At 46.4% G+C, this 12305-nt stretch overlaps 1 protein-coding gene across 1 annotated transcript in view; it reads right to left on the bottom strand.

The window, feature by feature from the left end:
• The window catches only part of KIAA1549L (KIAA1549 like), a 289601-nt gene that overhangs the window by 94124 nt on the left and 183172 nt on the right, over positions 1-12305 (bottom strand). Inside the window, 1 exon segment of the mRNA XM_033410192.2 lies at positions 4092-4255. Within this exon segment, the coding sequence (XP_033266083.1) occupies positions 4092-4255 (164 nt within the window).

Consider the following 12305-nt stretch of genomic DNA (forward strand, 5'->3'; position numbering starts at 1 on the left):
TGGCACCCAAACCCTTTGGCAAGGCACCCAAGGCCCTTCACATCCTGTCTGAACCCATGTACCCAGCCTCATCTCCTGTTGGTCCCTTTTATGCCATACCCCCATCCTCCCATTATCCTATTCAGTTTTGTTCCAACTCTAGTTATTGAGCACTGGCTTGTGTCAGGGACTGCGCTTGGTGCTGGAAACATAAAGGTGAATAATAACTGGCCCCCTACCCTCAAGGAGCTCACAGTTTCAGCTTCACTTGATATTACTGGTACAGTATCGAATATGTTGCATAAATTATGTCATTTCATCCTCACTGTAGTTCAAGGAGGTAGGTATTGTTACGGTTCCCCATTTTAAAGATGAAGAAACTGAGGTTGAAAGGTTCAGCAACTTCCCCAGGCTCACACAGCTGGTCTATGGTAGAGCCGGGATTTGAACCCAGTACTATATGGCCCAGAGCCAGAACACCCAACCACTGCTTGATGGTTCTTCCCACGGCCTCTCCTCTCCTTCTGCAGCCTGCCATCTTGGTTGGGCATCTTCTACCACACTTGGCCTGGCTGCTGTGTTGAGCCTCCTGGCCTGTGTGTGAGGTACTGGGTGTCTGCACTGGCGGCTAAGATGACCTAAGAACCTAGTGAGGAAGACGAGCTAGCTCTGGCTTGCCCCCCTCATCCTCACTCTCTCTGAACTTGGCCTCTCACCCTTCACACTGGGCTGAAGTTACCCGCTAGATACTTCAGGAGACTGGGTTGACGGTGGGTGAGCAGGGAGACATTAAGGAGTAACAAGCTTAAAAGGCGGCCCTTGTTATTAGGTTAATAAGAACAATCCCTGTGCATGTTCAGTACTTATGGCCTGCAAAACACTGACACCTCATTTCATTCTCACAACAACCACATGGGGAAAGCAGGGCAAACAGCACAGTCTTCACTTTATAGGTAAGAAAACAAAAGCTCAGAGAGGTTTGGTGACTTGGCCAAGATCACACAGCTAAGTGGTGAAAGACTCAAGACTAGTACCTTACTCTTCTGACTGACAGGATAGTGGTCTTTCAGCCTCCAACTTGAAAATCACCTGAGGTTAACTAACTGCCCACAGGACACACACTAGTGACCCCTAACACCGTTAATACAACATCATGAAACGTTTACAGTTGCTTTAATGAGTTTTGTAAAATTATCAAATCAAAATAATCTCCAACAATTTCAAAGGTAAACATGTTACCCCGATCTTTTAAGAAGAAAGCATGTGTAATAATAAACATCAACTTATATATAATATTTATTCTGTACCAGGTACACTCAAAGTAATGCACATAACTCAATCCTCACAACAACCTGTAAGTGAATACTGTTATCACCCCCATTTCACAGATGGGAAAATTGAGGCACAAAGAGGTTAAGTATGGTCATATAGATAATATGTGAGAAACAGGAGACAGCTGGGCATCTTTAGGGGGTGACTAAAGCAGACCCATCCCAAGCAGAAGGTCATGCCAACCAGTGCAGGCCCTCCAAGCTCACTCTGCACCTGGATATGGCCCTAACAACTTTCTCTTAAGGTGGCCTGTTCCAGGGGATCATGTTCTCTTCAGTTGAAGGGAAAACCTGGGGAAAGGCTATGAATCCAATGACAAAGAGGAGGGAAAAGTGAACTAGGAAGAAAGGAGGCGATAAAGGCATGACGCCTGGCCCTTGTCCTGCGCTGATCATTTTCTCAACCTTCTACCTGCCGAAGCCCGGATGACAGCAATGGTAATAGGGTTACATCTGTGGTACCTTGTCTCTGCAGAAGGGTGTGGGCGTGCACGGGTGGGTCTTGGCTCCCGGGACAGCCACACTCACCTCCTCTTAGGATGTTAAGTCTATTAGTGAGGCTCAGCAAGGTTCCCCAGCCATGTCCTCTGGCACTGCAGCCCGCATCCTTACAGGCACAGTGGTGTCCCTGGAGACTAGGAGACCACCCTCCTGGTCTCTGGATTGGTGGCGAAAGCTAACTTTTTCATCCCCCCTGGTCCCTTGGCGTTAAATGAATTCTGCTCACACACAACGGTTCTGAGAAGTGATGCAGGCGGCTCTCTCCTCTTGCAAACACTGCAGTGCCCCTGGGTTGCAACGGGCAGGACTGCGGTAAGAAAGAGGCAGTTCCACTCCGCTGGTTTCCCGTGATAAAAGGGCTTTGGAAATCAAGTGCGTAGCCCAGTCTCATTGAGGGAGAAAACAACCGCCATCACCCCACACAAGTGAACTCAATCATCTCATGGAACATAAATTTGCTTGATTTTCCACAGCAGCCGGGTATCCGTTGAAGCACAATGCACCGGGAAGGGACATAAACGGGGCTATGAAAACCCACACACATGAATCTGTTCCAGCCTCAGACAGCTTTCCAGCCAGAAGATATGCTGAAATCATGTGCTGCCCAACTCATCTCGGCAAATTAGTAAAATTTTGGCTTCATCTAGCACACAAAGATGGCATTTACAACCTCAGTATGGCATGTTTTGCATTCCTGGACTCAGCTGCAATTAGATTCTGGTAATTACTGTTATGTCTGCAAGGCTCAGATTATAACCAAGCTAAGATGGAAATGAAATACCCCTTCTTGGAATAGTTTCATTTTTCACTGCTTGGGTAATTACCAACATTGTGCTGCGTCCGCGCAGCGGGTGGCTTTATGTCAACAGACACGGAACGACATTCTTTGGGGTTGGGCTCTTCACTAGACAGCATCTCAGCAAGCCGCAGCTTCTCAACAGGTGACTCGGTTTAACAAACAATCAAATTCATTTGATTTCTTTTGCTGAAGCAAGGTATGATCATCCAGGAAGAACTAGACATGCCTGACTCCCAGCAAGGACGATCACTACGTCATGCATCCCAGTGGATGTGAAATTCCATTCGCTGTTTCATTCCTGCACAGGTAGACAAAGCTCAGATGTTCAGGGCTGGAAGAGGATCCTACCCACCAAATCTCAGAGCTCAGGAAGGGGTATAAAGTAGACACAGCCCAAAGACTCGGATATGGGCCTGAGTACCTCCCCCACTGCTGTGGAGTAAGTCCCACAGTCTCTCTTTCCTTTGGGTTTCTCTGCAGTAAAATGAAAATCATAAATGCTGCCCTGACTAAAACCTACCTCACAGGGCTACCGTGATGAGCAAACAAGGTGACAGACCTAGGATAGCCCAGGATATTGTAAGGCATTATTTAAACACTGGGTATTACAGGTTATTATAGTCCCTTCGGGGACTATTGTGAAGGGAACTACATGACTGGAGAATTAGCCTTTGGAATTTCCTCAGTTCATTCCCCTTCCAGTCACTGGAGATGGGTGGTACGGCCCTATGGAGGCTGTGGAAAGCGGCCGGGGCTCCCGGCCGGCCCTCAGGGGAGCCACTGAACTGGGGGTTGATGGCTGCCCGGCCAAGCATCTGTAGCTCGCCCGTCATGCAGCCTTTGAAGATCAGCCACTCCAGCAGGTGGAAGAAGGAAAATTTTGAGGGTCTGATGTGCCCCAAAGGGCCCTGAGTTAGAAGCCAAGAGACCTGGTTCTACTATCAGTTCTGCTACTTACTAACTGTGCCATTGTGAAGAAGTCACTTCTCTGTAAAAGGGAAGGTGTCCGATCAGATGACCTCTGAGGCCCCTTTCAGGTCTAGCTAGCAACTCGTTTTCTGTGCCTCTGTTTCCTCATCTGTAAAATAATGTTCTTCCTCAAAGCATTGCTGGCAAGATTAGGGGTTGCTGGTATATGCAAAGCTCTGAGAAGCATTTAAGGCAAAGAGTGAGCGTTAGATGAGCATTAGCTATCGTGTCCTCATTATAAAAATAAAGGTGGCATAAGAATGCAAATATTCTAAAGAATACTGAACTGTACACTTGTAAGTGACTAAGATGGTAAATTTTATGTTATGTATATTTTATCACAATTTTTAAAACATTCAAATAAGTAAATAAAGGGTCTCCTTCAACATGGGGACTCATGAGGATGCTTCTGCAGGTACTTGCAAAGACCTCAAGAGCCATGAGAGAAAAGGCAGGTGGAGCCCCAAGGGGCCAGGGCTCCTGCCCCTCTCCTCACAGCGTCCGTCTCGTACCTTTGCTCTCTGGGGCAGGTTCATCATGGTGTCTGGCTTGAAGTCGTTCTTGTTCTTCCGGCAGAGCACGGCAGTGATGATGATAATGATGACCGTGACCACGGCAATGGGCGCCAGCACCGCGGCGATGATCCACAGGTTGTTGGGCGGGTTCTTCACCACGGCTGCAGGGAAGAGTAGGGGAAGCACATGACAAGGAGCTCGGGGAAGGGGAAAGCAAGCAGGAGATAAATGCCCTCCAGTCCCAGGTCGTGAGATGGTTGAGAGGGTCTGGGCTCAGAAAGGCTCTTGCCTTGGCAAGCTACTCAAAGTCTCTGAGCCTCAGTGTCCTCATCTGTAAAATGGGGCTATCATGTTGCAAGGCATCAGAGAGGCAAGGTACATGTGGTGCTTTGGTGTGGCCCCTAGTAGTTGCTCAAGAAATGTGAGCCTTCACTATGATTAAGAGGAGGAAGAGGAAGATGGCTTGGTATCAAGTTTCCCCACTGGTAACGTCCGTGAGTCAAAAGGGAAGAGAGAAGCAATCTGAGGGGCAGTCAGGCGGCAAAGGCCACGGAGAGATGACTCTAAATATTGTAGTTAAGTCACCCGCTGAGTGAGCAACGAATAAAACATACCTGAGTGGACAGATCTGCCCCGCCCCCCGATGGCTGCCTGGGGAGGCATGGAAATGCCTTGTCTAATCAAAACGATCCAGCTATTCTCAGAGCCAGAGTGAAATAGAGTAACGAAAGTGACTGTCAGTAGGAAGAATGTGTTATTAGAACAGTAGGTGCCTCAAGGAGGGTGGGGCTGGCATTAATTAACTTGCAAAGGGCCACAGGTTGGTGGTCATGCTCTACATCATGATAGGGGTTTGGGTCACACAGGTGTATACACTTGTCAAAACATCAAATGGTATAGTTAAGAGCTGTTCATTTCACTGTATGTTGATTTTATCTAAAACATCACAAATGAATATTGAACTCTAGGCAATGATATGCATACTGAAGTGTTTTGGGTTGAAGTCTACTGATGTTTGCAACTTACTCTGAAATACATCAAAAAATATGATGGATTAACAGATGAATGGAAAAATAGATGAACAGAGATGTGATTATTAAAATATAGTAAAACGCTAATTGTGGAATCGAGGTGGTAGCAACATGGGTGTTCACTGTACAATTCTTTCAACTTTTTAGTAAGCTGGGTTAGGAAAATGTGAGAAAAAGAAAAAGCCTTTGATATGAGATGAATGAGTCCTCCCCCCACGATCCCAGGTGGGGAAGCTTTGGAAACACCTCAGTCCAATCAAAAGGACTGGAGTAAAGAAAACAGTAACCAAAATAATTGTTTATAGGAATAAAGAGTTATTGGAAGGGAGTGGGGTCCGCAGAAAATCTAGAAAAAGAGAACCAAAGATTTATCCATGCCAGGGGAGGGTACCCCGACCAGCAGACATGGGTAACCTGGCCGGATGGCAGGTCTATCTGGTGGGCAAGATGGCTGCAGCTGGCTGTTTGAGCTTGATGATACTGTTAATACCACACAAGCTCTTTTCTCTCCCACTCCCTAGATGATCTCATGGACTCAAGGCTTAAAAGCCATCTGTGCTGTTGCTGCTCATTTATATCTCTAACCAGGACCACTACTCTGAACTCCAGATTCCTGTATCCACCCATCAACTCAAATCTCCAGTTGGATACTTAAGAAATGTCTCTAACATATCCAGAGCCCAACTCCCAATCCCCCCACCCCCAACCAAACCTGTTCCTCTTGTGATATTTTCCACTCCAACAAATGGCAACTCCTTCCTTGCAGATGCTCAGACCAATAACTTTGCCATCAATGTTGACCTGTCTCTTTTACTCTCACTCAGTATCCTACTGAGCAACAAACCTTGTCATCTCCATCATCAAAATATATGACTTCTTTCTATTGCTATAGTCCAAGCTACCAACATCTCTCACCTGAATTACTGCAATGAGCTCCTCCCTTGTTCCCTATAGTCTATTTGCAAGACAGAAGCTGGAGTGATCCTTTAAAAATTCAGATCACAACATTCTTCTGCTCAAACCCTCCAGAGGCTCCAACCCCACTAAGAGTAAGAGCCAGGGTCCTTATAATTTCTATAAGACCTTAAGTGATCTGCCCGACCAACCATCTAGTTACTTCTCTGCCCTTACAACTCTTCCTTCAACTCACTCTGCTCCAGCCTACCTCCCTCCTACTGTTCCTCAAACATGCAGGACATGCTCCTGCCTCAGGGCCTTTGCACCAGCTTATTCTTCTACTACCTAGAACGCTCTTCACCTATATATCCACGTGGCTCCCTCCCTCCCTCCATCAGGACTCTGAACAAGTGTTACCATATCTGTGAGGCCTTCCCTGTACTCTCTATAAAATATCAATAACAATCCCTGCCCTTAGCACTCTCCATCCCCCTCTTCCTACTTAATTTTTCTCTAAATCAGTGCTTCTCAAACTTTAATGTGCATGCCCATCACCTGGGAATCTTGCTCAAATGTGGATTCTGATTCTGTGGGTTGGGATGGGTCCCCCTGTAATACTTTCTTTGGGACACAAGTCCACCATCTTCTCAGTCTACTGGCTTTCCAAATAAAGTCACTATTCCTGGCCCCAACAACTCGTCTCTGAATTTATCAGCCTGTCGTGTGGTGAGCAGTACAAGCTTGGACTCGGTAACATGCCTAATAAGCTCCCCGGGGGTACCCATGCAGCAGGCCCCCAGGCCACACTTGGAGTGGTAAGGCTCTAAAGTACGTATCACCATCTGCCATGATACATATATATTTGCTCACCATCTGTCACCCCCTGCCTCTCCATTAGAATGTACACCCTAAGAGAGCAGGGAGGTTTTTTGTCCCTTGTTTGCTGCATTCCCCAGGGCCTAGAACAGTGCCTTGCACATAGTAGGTGCTCAATTAAAAGTTGAATGAATGTGTAACTGAACTACCATTATTCCTTTTGCAATTTGGCTCCCCATACAGATTTCCACAAAGGATAGAGTAACAGCCAGTTAAAGAAATCCCCTCTCCTTGGTAGTTCTAATCCATATTTTAAACTAAATACTTTCAATCTGGTTTATATATCAATCTCTTATAAGTCTGGTTAGCGTAACTTGGTCCTCCTGATCCTGCTTAATTCTGGGGGCTACTAGACCCACAAAGCTGAGGACTGGACTCTGGAATACAAAGGCCCCACCAGTACGTGCCACATGGTGAGGGCCTGCCTGAGGAGCCAGCTGATCTTTCTCTGACTTCCACCAGCCCCTGACTTGAACTGGCACCTCATTAGCCAAGATCTACCTCTCGTCAGGCAGCAATTGCCTTGGGAGTACTATCAGTACAAAAGAACTTCTTTTCCACAGTTTTTGTCAGTCAGTGATTAATCACATTATTAACTTCTGCAAACAGCTCATTAGATAATGTGCTCCTGTTGACATTAAACATGTAATTGCTGCTGCTTTTAGTAATTCAGTATTTATATGTGAGTTTTAGGCCATTAACATTTTTTAAAGCTCCGTGCTTCTGTGAAAAATATCAGTATGCCTCTTTTCGGCTATGCTGTTCTATCCTGATGGAGAAAAATGTATAGTGGATCAGAACATGATACCCTAAATATATTTATATATGTATATAAGTGTTTTCATTAGCAAGAATGAAATATGTACATGTGTTCTGCTTTTACTCAGCTTTATTTATTTATTTTATTAATTTATTTATCCATCAGCTATATGATGGAGGTGTGCCTTCTTGATGCAGTGTGGAAAATCCTTTCATCTCTATTTAAATGGGGAGAGAACACATTTATGCTATGTACATTAATAAATTCATTGAACAGTCAAAGCGATAGTAAAGTTAGGTCAGCTGAAGTCATCCAAACCCAGTATATTCATTGGCATAATGATCTAAAACTACAAAGTCATGTATAGAGGTGAAAAGGAACAAATGGTTATTTAACTCACAAGAGTGTCAGAGGAAGGATAGGAAAATGAGACAACACATTCTTGAGCTTCTACCGTGTGTTAGGCATTGGGATACACTCTTTGTCAAGATTCTCATACCCATTTTTCAGATGAAGAAACTGAGCCCCGGGGAGGTTAGATATTTTTTTTTTTTACCAAAAAATTCATTTCTCTGAAATATACAATTTAAGTCAGTTCTGAGTTATCACACATGAATGGAAGTTTGTGCATGTGTGCGTGTGCATGCACACACACACACACACACACACACACACACACAAAGTATCTGTCAGAGGGAATGAAGTCAAAGGGTCCATATAACCTAAACTCAGAATAATTATTCTCATATAGAGCAAATGTTGAAAGGAGAAGGAACCATTCGAAGAAGCTCCCAGCTCGTTTCTGTGGCTGTCAAAACATCAGAGTTCATGACTGCTGTGAGTGGACACAGGGGAGGGTCCAGCAGCTGGTGAGAGCCCAGGCCCATCCTCTCCTGCCCACACACTCCTGTGGCTCTCACCCCACCTGGGTGCAGCCCATGGGGCTCCACCGATCGTGGCCCCTAGTCTGCACCTCTGACCTCATCGCTGCTGCTCTCCTCCATCGGGACCTCCTCGCTGGCTCTCAAACCCTCCCCCCTCTGCCTGGATTCTTGTCCCAGGTATCCTCAGGTGGTCACTCAAAGGTTACTTCCTCAATATCCTCTTCTCGACACCCCAACAATTTAAAATCACAGCCATTATCTCCTCGGCATCCCCTAGCCCCTTCTGTGCTTAATTTTTCTCCATGGCACTTATTAGCATCTAACATATTATTCAGTTATTTTGTCTGTTTAACCTGCCCGCTCAGGAATGTAAGGTCCATGAGGGCAGAGGTTTTGCCTGCTTTACTCACGGCTGTATCTCCAGTGCCTAGAACAGTGCCAGACACATAACAGGTGCTCAAAAAATATTTGTTGAAGGAATGAATGAGAGTTCCCTTAACCAAAGGGTCAGTCTACGGCTTTCTTTAAGTGATATTTTTTTTGAGATAAATTTCTGATGGCTGTGTAAGGTAAACCAATTCCCGCCCTGGACTGCTTCTGCATGGGGAAAATTTTCCCTACTCCATCAGCTGGATAACCTCTCTGAGGGGCCTCTCACTCCAGATCCTGCAAAGGGAGTGGATGAAAACCTCCATCGGGAATGCAGTTGCTTCTTTAGAAGTCATTGCTGCCCCATTACCCAGAGATGACATGGGTAGAGTGGGCATCATATATTCCGCTGTAGGGCACTGCTCATCGGCCCTAGACCTAGCGATTTAGAAGACACTGGAACACACAGAACGCTACACCCTACCTTCAGAGGGACAAGGTGTCTGTTCAACACCATGACTCTCTATTCAAAGTGCTGACCTCAGATTCACAACTCAGGCTGATTTCAAAGCGATTAGGAGAAAATGAGATTTAAAACCTCTCTGTTTCTCCTCTTCTTCACTGGCCTTAGTGTCCTCCTCATCTGATCCTGGGATGGAGGCATTTCCCAGGGTCTGTCATCTAGCTATACTCCCTCCAGGACTCGAATTTTCTCCAGGATTTAAATTCTACCCTGTATCTACAACATTCTCAAAATCCATAGTGTTAACTTAGGCCTCTCTCCTGGGATCCAGGCTTGGATTTCCAACAACTTTCCTAACCTCAGCCCTCAACACCCCCATGGTACCCCTTAATAGCGCATCACTTAAACTCCACATGGTCCAAACTGAGTAAATCACCTTCTCCCTCCTAAAAGTGCTTCTCCACTCTAACCTCCTCTCTAATTTCACTAAAAGCACCCTATTCTCTGAATTATACAGGCTCTTAACCTTCAAATCTCCCTTCCCTCTTCATTGCCTCTCCTCGAGTCCTTCTACCTTATGGATAAATGAGACACTCGGCTACCATTTACTACGTGCCTAATAGACCTAATAGACACATTGTAAATGGTACTAAACCCTCTACATGCAATAATTATCTTATTTAATCCCCCCAGTAGCTCTACCAGGTCAGTGTTTTTGATATCACCATTTTACGTATGAGGAAAATGTAGGTCAGAGGGTCATTCATTTGTCTTCGGTCTTATTACAAAGGCTCTGCTCTCAACTGCTCTGCTATGGTGTCTTCCAACCACGTGCCTCACTCAGGGCCTGGCAGAGGCATTTAGCAAAAGTGGGTTCTTTGCCTTCACAAGGATCGAGCCAGGCAGTAGCTGGGGCTGGATATTCAAAAAGGAATGAGATGTAGTACCTGCTTTTAAAGAGCTCATGAGGGAGAAGCGAGAAAACAACTCATTTGCCCAGTGTGATAAGGGCAATGGAGGCCCCTGGAACTAGGGAAACTTCGGGGAGGGGTCATGCTTCAGGGGTCAGGGAAGGCTTCAGAGGCAGAGGGAATGTGAAGAATGAATCCTCCCGTGTGGCTGAAGCATTAGGTCTGAAGGAGAGAAGAGTAGCCGTACGGCTGGGAAAGAAGCCTGGAGACCAGGTTGTCAAGGGCCCTGAACATTTGCTGAGCACCTGTTGTGAAAGGCTTCAAAGACCCACTTTAAGAAGATTGGATTTTATTCTATGAACAGCAGAGAGCCACCAAATATTTTTTAAATGGAGTAGATGTAAGACCAGAACTTGTGTTTATTATAATGACTCTAATTACAGTGTGGATGGTACATGAGTGGCAAAGAGGCTGAGGCTGAGTCATTTGGGAAGGACCTGCAAAGTCCAAGAGGAGATAATGATGAAATGGAGAAGAGGAAACAGTTTGTGAGTTACTCTAGAAGGGAACCGAGAGAGCCAGGTGGATTTCAAGGAAACAAAGAAGTAAGGTTGAGGGCTAGCAGCTCCGGAGCCAGGCGGAACAGAGTTTGAATCCTGGCTCTCCGAGCCAGAGTCAAACCTCTAAGGTCACCCCTAGATGACCCCTCGACTCTCATTTCCACAAGGCTCCATGCACTTCTAATTTGATTGATTGCTCTCTCCTGCTCATGCTCTCAGACCTTCCACTGTTCCCACCCATTTCCATCAGCAAAGTCCCTTTACCTCTCCTCCTGACACTCCATTCACCTCTTGCTCTCCCATTTCTGCCCCTTCCCAAGTACCACAAGGCCTGGAGTAGATGTGAGGAGGTCAAGGAACTGACCTGGGTTGGGACAGGAGAAACGATGGAGAGGAAGAGACAATGAACCAGGATGATGGGGGCCAGCTTGGGTTCTAGAGGTGACTACAGTGAGGAAGGGGCAGTTCAAAGCATCTAGAATTTTGAAAGAATAAAAGAAATGGTCTGAACATAGCAATGAGGACCCAGGAGGAGGGGAGCCTTGCCAATCTTACGGTTTTTCTCTCATCAGTTTGCTGATGCTCAGTGTGTACTACTGCACCCTTGCTCAAATGCCCCCCACACAATCTCAACCTCAGCTGCCAATTTCATTATGCCCCAGGAGAGCAGAAACAACTGCAGAAACATCCTCAGGCTTCCATTACCAAATGCACCCCCTGACCGACACCCACACCCCTGTACTCTGCCTTCCTTCCTGGTGCAAAAGATTGAGCCGTCCCTGCTCCTCGCTGCGTCTGAACCCTCCACCTGTGCCACCCCCTCAAGCACATATGGACTCCACCCCTGCAGTGTTCGTCTCTCTTCTGCATCGTCAATTTCTCCCTTGCTATTAGTCACCCATAATATTCAAACGTACCCCAATATCTCCCATACGCCCCTCCAGCAACTGTCCCATTAATCTTCTCCCTTTGCTGTCACTGCTTCCCCACCTCCACCCTCTCCTGGGTCCACTCCAGCCAAGCTGTCTCCACCACCTCTTCCTGGAAACCCCTCCTGCCAAGGTCACCACCGAACTCCAGTTTACCAAATTCACTTCATCTCCATCCTTCCAGAACAGAAGATGACGCAGCAGCTCCCTCCCTCCCAGGACATTGACTTTCTTCACTTATTTCTAGACACCACCTCCTCCATTTCCCCAGATGCTCCTTCCCAGGGTCCTTTGCTGGCTCCAGTTCTTCCCTCATGTGGATGCCCTGGGCCTGATTTTTACCCTCTTCTCTTTAGTTCTAAATCAAGGCAAATCTGGTTAATCTTACCTACTCCCTCAGCTCTAAATGTCACCTGTGTGCATGACTGCCGAGTTCCTATCTCCTGAGCTCTCCCTGAATGTGGAAGCTCACATGTCCAAAAGCAAACTCTCAACTCCATCTCCCCCACCGCCACTGCAGCCCCACTAAAC

The sequence above is a fragment of the Orcinus orca genome, chromosome 8 (genome assembly GCF_937001465.1).
Source record: "Orcinus orca chromosome 8, mOrcOrc1.1, whole genome shotgun sequence".
Lineage (NCBI taxonomy): Eukaryota > Metazoa > Chordata > Mammalia > Artiodactyla > Delphinidae > Orcinus > Orcinus orca.